The sequence below is a fragment of the Zerene cesonia genome, chromosome 15 (assembly GCF_012273895.1).
Source record: "Zerene cesonia ecotype Mississippi chromosome 15, Zerene_cesonia_1.1, whole genome shotgun sequence".
Classification (NCBI taxonomy): domain Eukaryota; kingdom Metazoa; phylum Arthropoda; class Insecta; order Lepidoptera; family Pieridae; genus Zerene; species Zerene cesonia.
The window spans coordinates 3727174-3742765 of NC_052116.1; the positions used below are offsets into that span (position 1 = coordinate 3727174).

At 29.7% G+C, this 15592-nt stretch overlaps 1 protein-coding gene across 1 annotated transcript in view; it reads left to right on the forward strand.

The window, feature by feature from the left end:
• LOC119832390 (putative inorganic phosphate cotransporter) overlaps positions 1-15592 on the forward strand; it is a 26219-nt gene that overhangs the window by 4512 nt on the left and 6115 nt on the right. Inside the window, exons 2-6 of the mRNA XM_038356062.1 lie at positions 10878-10957; positions 11417-11616; positions 12523-12759; positions 13780-13989; positions 14273-14440. Coding sequence (XP_038211990.1) covers positions 10924-10957; positions 11417-11616; positions 12523-12759; positions 13780-13989; positions 14273-14440 — 849 coding nt within the window. The 5' untranslated portion in view covers positions 10878-10923. The remainder of the gene's footprint in view (positions 1-10877; positions 10958-11416; positions 11617-12522; positions 12760-13779; positions 13990-14272; positions 14441-15592) is intronic.

Below are 15592 nucleotides of genomic sequence, written 5' to 3' on the forward strand. Positions count from 1 at the left end.
ATAATGTATCTTAAATACCGCGGTTAACAAATATTAACATTTTAATAAAAATGTATATCTACCTACAGCGGATCTATTATGTTAATTAAATGTTTGGTCACGACTTTACATCTCTGTTCTGTGTAAAAGCAACTTGAATATTTAATAATGTCGTAAAATATATTATGTTGGTATGGTTTGTGTAAAGTGAACGAAGTTTAATGGAGCCAAAAGTTGTACAGAGCAGACTGCTTCAAACTTTGAACGAAAACAACTGAGTGGAGTAGTTTCATATGATATTGTTTTGGATATAAAATAAATTATTGGTTTATGGAAGGAACTTTTTTTAATAATCTGTAAATTTTTGAAATGAAATAAATCTATTGTTACTCGACATAACAACATGGTTAATGACATAATTCTAAAAATGTTTTTAAATGAATTGGGCAGCCGCACCCGGAGCTGTACGGAGCCCTCCTCTGTAAATGTTCATGGGTGGTAGTGGTCACTTAACATCTAGTGAGTAAGCAGCTCAGTTTCCCGCTGATATAAAAAACAATTTTTCTATATCACATACAAATTTTGTACAATGTATATTTAACGTAATATAAATGCACCTACTTGATATTAATAAGAAGAAAATATTGGATAGAAAAAATCGTTATAAAACATCGTACAAAGGAATTTATAACACCATTCATACCGTGGCAGCTTGCAATTTTCTTGAGAAGAAATATTTACGTATTAGAATAACATTAAGAATGGTTAAACGTTTATAGTTTGCGCATTTATATTTCATAATAGTTTCCTTATAACTTAAGGAGGAACAAAACGAAACAATGGACACTTATTCTAATTTATTTTATATCGTGTCTCATTGAAATTCTAATTATAAAGTTCGGAAGTCTTTGCTCGTCGGGAATTTGACCTTTGTGGTAAAGAAAAGTACGAGGAAAATGAGTGAAACAATATTTTACTCATTGCGCAATAACAATCGTCATCATCAGCTCATATATAATATGTTTCCACTGTTGGGACACAGGCCACCTATGAGGTTTCAGGCCATAATCCACCACGCTAGCTAAGTTCTGGTTGGCCAATATATATCTGTGTATATGTCCAATATAATGTATGATATGTCTGCTACATAACAGTCATTCGAGATAATGTTTTTTTAACATTTTTTTTTATTTGACTGCGTTGTTATTTTGTTGACTAATGTTAAGTTCCTATTCTTATTCTATCGATTTTGATAATAAGATCGATAATCGAAATTGTTTCCCATTTATAACATGAGAATATATATATTTGCGAGTTTTTTTTCGTCATTCTCTACCGCAATAACAATATTGAACCACTAACTAATTTTTTTTTCAATCAATTGAAAAATTGAAAACATTTTTCGAAAAATTCTAATGGAAACTTTCAACAGAAATATCAGTTTTCGGAAATCCGTCCAACGAATATAAATACTGAAATAAATAAGACATAACGTCGGTCCGCGTTTATAGTTTACACGGTTAATCGAATTACAAAATTGAATACAGTACAAGTGCTATTGAAACAATTAAATTACTAATATCGTGTAGTACTTAGAAGTGTTAATTTTAATTGGGTCAATGAGGCCGCTAGTGTGGATCAACAATAATATTAACAATAGATAGTTAAGGCGATATTCTTCAATCACATAGTTGTAATCAATAATAATTAATATTAAGAAAAAACACTGCTTTTGAATTTTCAGAATAAGACCAAATTTAAATGGGACTTTATTTAGGAACTAAGCTTATGTACTAACAAAATTATCAGTATTTTACTAACTTAATCTAATCAAATTTTTTATTTTTTTGTATCTTGCTTTTTTTCATTCTGTAAGAAATAAAAGGCTTTTATTATTTATTATTAAGGCATTTGTAGAGAAATGTAATAAGAGTATGATTTCTGAACGTTATGTCATAATTGTGAAGATTCTTCATATTAAAAATGATACATTTTTTTCCACATAAAATAACACACATAAGTATGAATAATAAATAAATGAAACGTTTTAGTTCGTTTGTCTATAGAACTATCTATATTATACAAGAAACACACACAATATTTACTTATTTAGCTGTGTGTTCTGCTTATTTTTAACGTTTACTTCGCAGATAGTTCAGCATTAGAAGCGTAGAATGTCGTCTGTTGTATAAACACAAAACGCACGTGGATTCTATAATGAGGAGCAAATAAAACAAAGGAGGCGTTAACAGTGTGAGATCGTGTTTTAGCCTTTAATATCAGCAGATATTACTTCGAATTATTTCGCACGTGAAAAGATGAAAGGCCATGTTACCCACAATATTTGCTTATTTTGATATCATTAATTAGCGTCATGTACCTACATAATTAAAATAATGTTACCAAGAGTTAGAATTCATAAGGCATTTATAAATTAAATATACATTTATAATGTAATTCACAACAATTTATCAAACGTGTATTTATGAAACGCGATTTATAACCAAATTTGATTTTCGCTTCGCTACCGTCGAAAAAAGCCTTTATTGCTATCAGCCTTCTCATTATCAACATGCACCAAAATTATATCAATTAATTACTTCGACGCGACGTGAAATAATTACAATCAAACGAACAAACATACTTTCCCATTTACAAGGAAGGATAGAATCTTAATCATAAAAACGTTATGAACAAAGATATGATCGTTTAAAGTAAATAAATATATAATGTCCATGTCTTATATCCATTATGTCCATCATAAAAAAGACTTAAATTATCCCTTGATTATATCATATAAAAATAATATCTTGATAGTCAAATATTTTTAGTAGGTCTTGTTCATAGTTAAAAACTGCGAGAGCATATTGTGTTAAATGTTAGGTGAGTAATAAACTTTCTTAAAAAAACATGAAATCGAATATATAGAAATAATCGATTCTAACAACGTTGAAGAGTGTGTTTGTTTGAACGCACCAATCTCAGGATCGTCTGGACCGATGTCCAGTATCTCTTATACACATGGTCTATTTGGTCTCGTATTTTGTACTCACTTCTTTTATACCATAGTTAAATTGATTATACACTAATTACATATTCTAACGTTAAAGCCATTATAAAATTGTAAGTACCAATAAAATTTCACTGTTAAATTATCCATTTAACGATAACTGTAATATTTTGCAATACTATTTACAAATGTTGCGCAAATGACCTTGATGCTTGAACGCTAGCAACCCTGAGTGTTATACAATCTAAATAATATTTAATTTGAAATCGACAATACGTCTTTGTGAGCTGTGTATACTGTTTTCATACTTTCAATGGGACAATTTACAATTTGTTTTGAAGTCTTTCTCACGGCTAATTTTGTTAGCAGCCATGCGGTTATTTTGACAGTATATTAAAACGACTTAAATATGTTTTCCTGGATACGTTCTTTCACTGTTGCGATAAGATGACGACAGAAGATGAAGACAACGATTAAAATTTTTCTATATGATTTTAAAATATTTTTGATTTAAAAATTACATATATATATTTATAATTTTCTTCGTTAAAATAACTAACTAAGAGGAGAGAGAACAACAGATATTTATACAATCTCTTACTTCACATAATATATAGATATATGTGAGCTATTTTATAAACCAATTCTCTACACTTACCAACAAGGACAAGACATTCTATTTTGTTATCGTTTTATATAAAAATAATAATCTTTTATTAAACACCGGCAACATTCGTCATAATATTAGCGTATTAAGGCTTGAACAGGGCCTAAATAAATACATTTTTAATGTTCCTCTATATAACAGATAACTTATTTAAATATAAGATAATTTTTGTCGTATTGTAGATGTGACTTTTGATTTGATTTGGGTATTATTTTGGTGCAATTATATTGTAGTTTTAAATGTGATATGTGAAATAAAATATATATTTATGATTGTTGTGCTAATGGATAGCGCTATAGTTGAATATTCGGAAAAACGTCCGAGATACAACGATCAAGAAAAAGGGAAGAAGTAAGTTATAATTATTATCGTTCGTGAAGAATGTTTTAATAAATTTATGTATATTTTATTGCTTTACTATATTAAATTTTGAATAATCCAGACATTGTTGACCATGTATACCAGTTAGTTTCATTTATTTTTATTATTTTTTCGATTTATTTAACAGAATATTGAAAAACAAAAACAATGAATTCGGTATTTTTGAAGCAACATTACCTTTCAGACGTTGACGTTTATAGCCGAAAGGCATATTATCTATCTACGTGAATGCAATTAACATTGACATGAATACAATCTATATATTTTAATATAAAGGTATAATTAGATTCAAAAGTACGAGCAGTATGGTATGTAATATAACATGCTTTGTGTCATTTTGATGTTCGTGAATGCTTATCTTATGCATTGTATTATTTTTTTCTTAGTAACCAACCAAACCATTACTCTATTACAGGGATATACTAATAGTAGGTTCTATTGTGTGTGCCCAAACACACATACATTATTTTTCGCCGCTTCGTTAATCTTTGCATTGAAAGACGAAGTAATTGCGATAGAATTCGGAAAAAATCAAAAACATACCAACTCATAAAGAGTCCATGACATGACACAAAGTTGCTTTTATGCGGTCGCTTTAAATAAAATTAATATAATATAAAATATCGACAGAAAGCAGTCGACCTCACGGCAGTATTGATTATTCTCGTGTTATTTACCGCTTGTTGCAATACTGCTGCAGAATACACAATGCTTACACGCTTAAACAAATAACTATTATAACGAATCCGTGGCCGTCACACAGAAGTATTGGCTTCTTGAAGTAAATGCTATCAATCATTATCGATAGCCGCTTAAACTTCTCTCTTTGTTATCTTCAGGTCGTGTCAAATCATTTTCAAACGGAACTTTCATCCCTATAACCACTTTAAGAAGTTTTGTTATGGACTTAAAGCAGTTTTTTAGTTTTGTTTTGTAGAAAAAAAGTTGTTTTCTTAACCCTTAAACTACTATTATGTTTATTCTATATATCTATTGTATGAAAATTACATGAATTTCATGTAATCTAAATATTTAAACCGTTTATGATATAAGATATAGACAAAGTTACTCTGAAATGAAATAATTTTGCATATTAACATAATGTTAAGGAAAGTGTTGAAGAAGCCTTAGACTACGTACTAAAATTTACTTTCAGTTCGAACTCTAAGGCTATATCTTATTTTTATTTTATTTTTAGTACAGGCCAAAGTTATACCTATTTTATACAGAACATGTATTTTGTTGTATGGTGTTGATATAGAATCAATCGAACGTGTTTAAGAAGATCTTATCTGAAATAATAAATTTGTTAAAATAATACTTTGAGCTTACCTAACTTATACTTAAGTTTTATAATAAGAATAAATAGACTATGGGTACTATAGGTAAGTTTTATAACTTACCTATAGTACCCATAGTCTATTATATATAACAAAAGATTATTATTAATATAGAGTTCATAGCAAGTCGGCTTATTGCACGCAATCATATTAAAAAGAAAAACAATTAAACATTTTAATTCAAATATCAATACTCGCTTACATATTAAAAATATATGTATATTTTACATTAAAATTAATATAAAAGATAACGAGGAAAATAGTCACATTCACCTTAAAAACCAAGTCGATTATTTAGGTCACATTTTAGGAAAAAAGACAAGACTTACACCGGTTTTGAGGTTGTATTTTTTATACTTTATTTATAAATAATGTGTTTGTTGACTTGCGGTCCAGGCTTTTGCTGGGATACTTATAGGTTGCTAATTATGAATTCATTTATGATCTAATCTAGGCTTTTATTTTGTATTATAAATGAAAATCATACAATGTTTTGTACATTTTTGTCAGAATTAATTTATGGTGTTATTATATTATAATATATTTATAACAATAACCATCAATCATTTACAACAATAAAATTATAGAAAAAAAAAATGTTGAAAAATTTTCACAGATAATAAACATTGTGAAGTAATGATGAATGAAAATAAATATTATAAACCTGCTTTCTACATAATACAATTGCACAATTGAAATGTTAAAACGATGTTTAATAGTTGTATCAAAGTAAATAAAATTTCAATCTTCATACTTCAAAGTAAATTGAAAACACGTATGATTGTTTAAATAACAAACTTAAGTAAACCTCCCAGAAAGCATTTGACCGTTCAATTAGGAGTTATTTTTAATGAAATACCTTGACGCTATATGATGTTCATAGAAACTCGTGTGAATATAGACTGCAATATTATAACAAAGCGTAATTAATAATATTATTTAACTAATATTTCTGAGCTGAAGGCCCGTTTCTTTTTCCTCACTCTTCTCAGTCCATTCCTTCTTTCCAGTCATCAATCCTCTCCTTATCCCTTACTCCTTAAAAGCAAGCAGAGCTTACGCAACTCTGCGAATGATCATGAGTGGTGATCACTTAGCATCAGGCGAAACACCGGCTCAGTTGCCCATAAAAAAATCAATAGTTACAGTAATGTAATGTGAATACATGTTAATTATTTCACTCATTACTTTATTTATAAATCATCCTCACCCAGATAACTAATTGAGAGTGTTTAAATTGGAGTATTGCAGTCTAAACTGCTATACAAATATTGGATTAAATGAGACATTAAAAGCAAAGAGCAAGTTAACGAATTTATTATATAATTCTTTAGGTCAAGTATAAAATTTAACCATGTCAATATGCGATATTGCTTATATAAGTCTTACAAACCTGTATTTGTCCCTCGACAACTCACTTTTATCCACGAGTAGAATACTAATTCTTAGTACATAAGATAATATATACTAGCTTTTGCCAGCGGATTCGCACACGTTATATTCGGAGTAGTTTAATCTATGCTTATATACATATAAACCGTCAATTTTCAACAAATTAAAAAAGCCCTATCGAAATCCGAAAAAATCCGAAAATACAAAAGAAGTAACTTTGTTTTATACTATGTAGTGATAATGTGTATACATATTATAACATAATGATTATTATGTTCTATCACATATATATCCTATATAACGAGGATTTTCTTTAAATATTTAGTAGTTAGAATTTTTAATCAGTCTCTTGGAAGAAAAATGCCTTACCGGTTATTTATTTGGCTCATAATCAGTTTACTGAAAACCCTAGAATATTATTATTATTATTATATAACACGATGACCCATAAAAGTTTTAGTTAAATTTTAATACATGTGTTTTTAAATACTCACATAATGTAATAATTTGAATATATTATGGTTGATCGTACACATTATGGGCTTCATATATTTTATGATGGTAAATTAAATTCAGCGAGCATAAAGTGCATTATAAACAAAAGAGAATGTAACGAGTTTTGAAGTGGCGAGTAATTGCTACACATTGATGTCATCGTCAGTTGTCACACACAGTAATATGTAAAATAAATATGAAAATCTCGATTTGAGACGATGCTTCACAAAAAAGCACTTTTTGTCTGATGTAAAATTTGTTTCGTTAAGTGCATAATATCAAAAACACTCATAAATTCCATTTAAACACACAATAATTAAATAAACATGTGAATATTGATAATTGCATTTACTGACAAAGGGTAATATAACACGCTAAAACGTATAAAAGCATCAAAAAGTGTTAAAAATTCCTCGGGAAAAACCCGCTTTTTGACTCCCAAACAGCTCTCCTCCCAAAACTATACGTAAATACATAATGCAAAAGTCATTGCTCAACGTGATATTGGATTTATCGAACTATCCCGCTATCTTGTCAGTCTTACTTGTTTCTAATCTGTACAACAACGTTATCTCAGTATCTAATGGTTATATTTTCCATGAGTTTTTGGTTGAGATATAAACATTAAGAAATTATTATATTAACTACATTTGTATTATTACAATATTACATTGCTTGAGTCTGCCGGCTTTTTTTTTCATTAAATAAATGTGGAATTCAAGTACATGATCTATTAAACCAATGTTAAGTCATAAAAAAATAAATATGTAAAGAATACAAAAAAAAAGAATACGAAAAAAGCACTCAATCCGCCATAACGATAGGGTTGCCATCTATAAAAATCAATTTACCATTAAGCCTTCTATTTTTTATTCTATAGCAGATTTTATTAGTAATTTAATTATAGATCAATTAACGACAAATACGTGTAACCAGTTCTTCGTGAAACAGTAGCATACTCCCCTAACATTCATTTAAAATTAATTTAATCCTAGTTTATATAGATACCTTCATAATCGAGCAATGGGATCTTACGCTATATCATGGACAGAAATTATGAAACATAATGTCATAGCTAAAGTCAATTGCGTATATTTATCAAAGAATGTTTGTTATGTAAAATTTTTAAAGATTATCTTAGAATGATAAAACCATTCTGTGGAGTGGAGTTGTGTTGAGGATGGTTGAAATAGGTTTAACTGTGACGAAACATACTTTTGTATTTTTGGAACATTCATATAACCTGTTCATTTATTGCTCTAAAACAAAACTACAAAGAATCTTAATTTAATTTTTAATTAAAATAATTGGCGGTCTTATCGCTACATATAATATAAGAAAATTCATCCCGCCTCGTGATAAAATTTCTACTGTTTAATTTTTTTAGAAATTTTTTGAAAGAATTTGAATGCTATGAGAAAAATATTTAAATCAATTGTTGAAAGTTGATATATATAAAAAAAAATTGGATCCGATTTAGCACGTTAGTAAATTTATCCGGCTACTACGCATGTAAAACTGTACGCTGAATAGAAATTAATATTCTTCGTTAAAAATATTATTAAAAATAAGATTCATTGATTGACTGAATGTATAAAATGTTAATCAACCATTTACTTCATTAACAGTGCTGCCACCTCCCTAAAGCCTATGAGCGATAAAAAAATCATCAAAGTAAAAAAATCATTTATTTTACTACTTATTGTATGTAATTACCGTGCTACGGTTCACTTTTTGATATTTCGTGATTCCTACTGATTTTTTTTCATTAAAACGCACTGTTCTTTCTGCTAAGAGTTAATTTTAAAATATTAATGTCTCAAAAACACGAGCGCTAGATCTAACTCCAAACGCGTCAAGGTGTCAGCACTGTTGAGTAATAAACACATACAACGATACTGTCATATTCGAATGAACTGAATGTGTTATAATGTACTTATTTACTAAATTGAACAAAAATAAAATTTACCTACAGTTATCAAACTTATATCCTACTATTATATTTTTTAAATGATTCTCTGTATGTTATTTCCGCGGTATCACGATAAATGAAAAAGTGTTCACACATGAAACGAAATAAAGGAATTAATAATTTAACCGAAGCATGTTTAATTACAATAAACCGGAACACAGCTAATAAAAACGAGAAAATACAAAGCGATATTTTTGAAATGATTATTTTTGAAAAAATTATTCCAATCTGGGAACAACAAAGATCTTTTGGTAATTTAATTATTTTTTCAAAACAAAGAAATTCGCATTCATAAATGATGAAACAGAGTACTTTCAAGTTTTTTTGCACGATTTAATCTTTACGATCTTTTATAACTTACTAAGGATGTTTTCATAAAATGAGTTAGATACGTTTGGTATATTTAAATGTAATTAAATATATTTTATCTCAATGATATTCTTTATTACAAAACGAATTTTTGATTATATTATGATTTCATGTCAGGGCCATATTCAAAATGCATTTGTGCATTCAACATATACATAAATAAAACGTATAAATAAGCATGATTGAATCACATGTTGTTCTCAGGTTGCATTTAGTTATAGCCTAAAAGCCAATAGTCTGGACCATTGTGACTCGGAAGCATATTTTTTTCTTTATTGTATATAGTACAAAATATCTAGAGAAAAAAACATTTAATTTTTAATTTTATAGCATAAATATACTCTATAAGCATAAATTTCTCCTTAAATATCATTTTATTTGAATTTCGTTTTTAAAAAACCTTGACGATTGTTACGTAATTATCACATGGCAACACAAACAAAGTAAAAGTTTCTATATGCTAATATCTACTATTATTATTTGACAATTAGTTACTTAAAATACCAGAGAAATCACAATTATTGATACAATATCATGTACAGAGGTATCGCCCAAACAATATTTGTAGATATTCAATAGAGCCAAGTTTTTGTTGCAAATTCTGCACGCTCAAGGAGCATGGCAACCTTGGCCTGGTATTAAAACATGAAAAATTGCTACCAAATTAACTTTACTGGCAATTAATTATATGTTTTATGTCTCATAGGTTTCTAAAAGAAAATAGGTAATGAACGGTTTTAATTTATGGATTTATAATGCTAAGGACTTATTAATTTCATGAAAGGGAAAGCCTAAAATAAAACATTATTGCAGAAACGGGAATTTTAAAAAGCAGAGAGATTTTAATGACAAACGATGGTCCCTATATACGAGTATAAAAAGCTTTACAAATCCCTGATTTTTTTTTAATAAATGTAAAAACAAGTTTTATTATAAAAGACGCAGTTAAAAAAAAAAAAAAAGCGAATTCGTAATTCGTTACACTATTTTTGTTATTCTGTACCAAATATGGCTATATGGCTATTGTCTTAATTTCTAATTTTGCGTAACCTCGAAAAATATGTATAATTGTGTTACAATGATAATATATTTCATGAAAACCTAAAATTATATTACGTTGCTATAGCAATAGCTATAGCTATGGAACAAACACAATAAAACTCACATATATTTCTCTAAATAGGTACAGTATGTGTAAATAGTACGAAGGAAAGTAACTCGATTCATTATCACTTTTATGATTATCTTATTTACACAGTTCTTGATTTACAGATCCGCAGTCACTTTAGCAGCCGTAATCTTTATATTGTACGTTGAAATGATACCGCGATGGAGAAGGATATTATCAAAGTGTGAGTATCTTTATTACTATATTATCTACAGTCTATATTATTTTTGTATAAGGAGTAAATACACTGGAAAATTAACCTATGCATTTAGAAAAAATTGAGCCACAACACTTTTTATGTCTGTCAACCAACATGAATCCAGAAAGTCTATAGGGATTAGGACCAAATCCTAACCCTATAGACTCTATGTAATAAAAACATGAAATTCTTAAAATTCAAACTACAATATCACATTCAGCCAGAAAATTGGAATAATTTGCGAGCAATTTTGTTTTTTTGTTAATATTCAAATGAACCATATCAAACAATCAGCATTGTCTATTTCCTACTTAAATTAATTTCACGGTACATGTAATATGCCGTATAATAGTTTCTGTAATTAATTTTAACTGATATGATACGTTTTGCTAATACATTTGTTTCATTTACCCGTAATATTCAAGTTATTTTGTAAAATTTCAGTATTTATAATACCCCAACGATACGTCTTGGGGCTTATGGGACTGTTGGCGGTATGCAACGCGTACACAATGCGGGTTTGTCTGAACTTAGCTGTCACTCAAATGGTCAATAACACTAAGAACGAGGAGTCACACTTCGATCCCGACGCGTGTCCAGACGAAAGCGAACTTTTGGTTAATGGCACCGCTATTATAAAACCGGTGAGCTAATTACATTTTAAACGTGAAAGTTTGTTTGTTTGGATGTTTATCCGTCAATCATGCTGAAACTTCTGAGCAGATTTTGATTAAATTTGGTATGCACAGGGTATGAGCTGACTTGAGTGATAGAATAATTTTATCCTGATTAAATGCTCCCTTGAGATAAAACAGGAATAGACAGTCACTAAATCATTTGTAAATGTCCAAACTCCACGCAGGCGGAAGCTAGTTACAAATAATTTGCAGCTTCGATTAAGAAACATTGAGCGACTGAAGTAGTCCACAGCCCACACAAAAATATTCATTCTTTCTCATAATTTCTTCGTCTGAACTATTTTATTTACTTCTAACAATAATATACTATTTCCAATCCATAAAAAATCATACGATTCTTACGAATTTCTCAGAAAATAATATATATAAACATGGAGGTCTTCTGTAATATTATTGTATTTCTGGGTATAGTTGTACATGTTATCTGTGGTATGGTTTAGATAGCAGGAGAAATGCTTTAAGATATTTTATAACTGTTGTGTTTCATATTTCATTGAAAGTTTGAATGTTTTTATCAATTTAGACCTGTCACGTGATCATTTCATAGTTATGTAATATAATATAATAAAAATATTGTTAAAAATTGTGAAGACATATACGTTTTATTATAGTGTTTAATTATTATAAGTTATGCGCCCTACTCCATCTAAGGAATATATATTATTATATAGAGATAATTAAATCTTGAACCATTTTCTGAATTATTAACCTTATTCACCGTAGGTTTTTCAACTTCACAATTAAGAATATCAGTATTATGTTTGGATTCTATGCTTTATTTGACCTTCTATTATTTTTATTGTCATTAAGTATGGTAGATAAATCGAATTAACATAATTTTTCATATTTCAGCATGCCTACTTCGACTGGTCCGAATCAACTCAAGGTCTGATACTAAGTGGGTTTTACTATGGGTACGCACTGACTCATGTCCCCGGCGGATATTTGGCGGAGAAATATGGGGGAAAATGGACACTGGGTATCGGGTTATTGAGTACAGCATTGTTCACCCTGCTGACCCCTATCGTTGTGAATGCGGGAGGTGCAACTTGGTTGTTCATACTGCGCGTGTTGCAGGGAATGGGTGAGGTTAGTTGACTTTTAAAAAGCGTAGTTTATTTTATATTATTATTGACAGTATTCTATATTTGGTGACTTACCTATTGATTGCTATTTTTGTATAATCTCGTATAATGCATATGTAATTATGTTTCAATGATAATCCTACTAACCTATAAATGCGAAAGTTTGTAAGACACTACATGTGTTTGTTGCTCTTTACACAAAAACTACTGAATCGATTGCAATGAAATTGGGTACGTAGACAGCTGAACAACTGGAATAACATATAGGTAACTTTTTACCCCGATATTCCTACGGGATACGGACTTACGCGGGTGAAACCGCGGGGCGCAGCTAGTAATATATTTCTGTATAACATATTTGTAGGATTTAATAAGGTCTAGTTATATCGGATGAAAATTTTTGGTAATTTACGCAAATTCGTATCCATCCCTGCATTTAAATTACTTATTGAAAATGCAGAATATAACATTGTTGTGATGTATCGTATCTTATCGTATTCAAGTATTTTCTCTCATCTCTTATACGATGATATCAGTAATCTCTATATGGCTATGCTGCGTGTAACCTTAAGCCTTGTAGCATGCATATTAATATTCACGTCGTATAATTTTATTTTATCGTATTTTTCGTTCTTTCTTTTATTTATACAGCTTGTTATAGTTACAAAAACATCGCATATGACTCTTTACATTTAATAGTCTATAAATTATGTGTTTTTGTATTATTTAAAGGACCTTATTATTATTTTGTAATATATGGAATCTTATTTTATTTTTGAGGATAAAAATAAACATTTTGTCATGGAATAAGTTGCCTGCGTATTTCGCAATGGGTTCTATATTTACTTAAAAATTCTTTTATTTCCCAATTTACTATGCAGTTGATTTCATTCCAGAGACATTGGTCGTTAAATCCGTTAATTTGAATCCGATATATTATATATCAACTAATAAACATTTTACTAAGTATGTCCGAATTTATTTACTATGGACAAAACTCAATGTATCTTGTTAAAAATTCCAGGGTCCCACAATGCCAGCTTTGATGGTAGTTCTGGCAAGATGGGTTCCACCACACGAAAGATCTCGGCAGGGTGCATTGGTATTCGGTGGTGCTCAAATTGGAAACATCTTCGGGTCTTTCATGTCTGGCATCCTCATGGCAGGGGACGGACATTGGGCCAATGTGTTTTACTTCTTTGGTTGTTTTGGAATATTGTGGTTTATATTTTGGGTAAATGATTGTTTTATTCATTTTGTATGAATTGTGGGTTAACTAATAAATTTATGATCTCATATCATCATAAGATATGAAAATGTGTCCTATTTTTACAAACAATGGTACAATAATTTTGGTATAAGGCTCTATATATAATATAGCTACACCCCAAAAATTATGCTTACGCAAAATAATAATTGGTACCAGCAAATTTCATCGATGAATTTTCTTTCGTTAAGATTTTCCTCGACTTTGAAATAGGACTTCGAAAGCAATTTCAATATATATCTTGTTACAGAGTGTTTTGTGCTACAGCACGCCTAATACCCATCCATTCATATCGGACGAAGAACTCAAGTATTTGAACGAAACTATAACGAGTTCAGACAACAAAAGCGCAAGAGATCCAATACCATGGAAAGCCATTTTGAGATCGGTACCGGCTTGGGCTCTATTATTTGCGGCTGTGAGTACAATATTATTAAATAATACATGTTCCGTAAGCTGATAGTACTGCTGTGATACATTTAGTTCAGTCTTCTGGTTAGTGAAATGTAAATTTATTCCTTCTTTTCGTACAAATTCTGAAATATCTTAAATACATGTGGGAGTCGACACGGCACGCTTCGGCAGGAATTGGGCAAGCTTCATTGGGGAACTACCACACCCCCACAATTGACCGGCGTATGCGCGAATTAGTGGAATACTGTGATTCGTACGGTCTGTGGGAGAGCCGGAGGACCGTTTCCTTATTCTCACCCTTTCCTGTCCATTCCGTCTTTCCTGTCGTTCATCTTTTCCTCAATCTTTACCCCATAAAAGCGGGCAGCGCATTCGCAGAAGCATTCCTATTGCGTATATCATAGGCGGCGGAGTTCGCTTACCATCAGGCGAACCACTGGCAACTATGCCAGTGGTCATGTCATAAAAATTATCTGTGCATAATGTAATACCGTTACTGTGCAATGTGGATGTTTTATAGAAATATAATGAAATTATAGACCAATATTAAGTTCAACTAATAGGCTACATTGAAAAAAAAATGTGGGGCCTATACGTATGTAACGAGAGATAAAAAAATTAATTCGTGGATATGCATTTGAATGTAGTTATTGGTTAAGTCTTTAGTTAAAAGTTGCCAAATCTTATAAGGTTTTTTATACATGAAAAGTGACTTTAATCTTCTATTCAATCTTTAAATATTCAACAATTCATTATTGTAAATAATTGTTTGATGATCTAATTTCATGAAGCAATCCCATTCTTATGATTAAATTACGAAAATTAAATTGGTATCAGAAGGAAATAATCCTTCCCAGAACGCTCGTTAAAATTAATGATGGTCCCGTTTTTCGGTTTAGAAATAATATAAGTAAGGGCATTTAAAATAAACAATATCTAGCGTTTAATGCTTCATGATTTTGATGTGACAGTCATTTTAAAAAATTAAGTAATTGCTTGTATATATTACCGTTAGCACTATGTTTACGTTAGGACGGGTTTTACTCCAAACTAAATGCTTTTGTTAAAAGTAACATTTACTAATGCTTACAATTTAACATCATTTTCTAGCTAAATCTAGTTCGTGTTGTCCAAACATCGGTATAAACTGTTATAT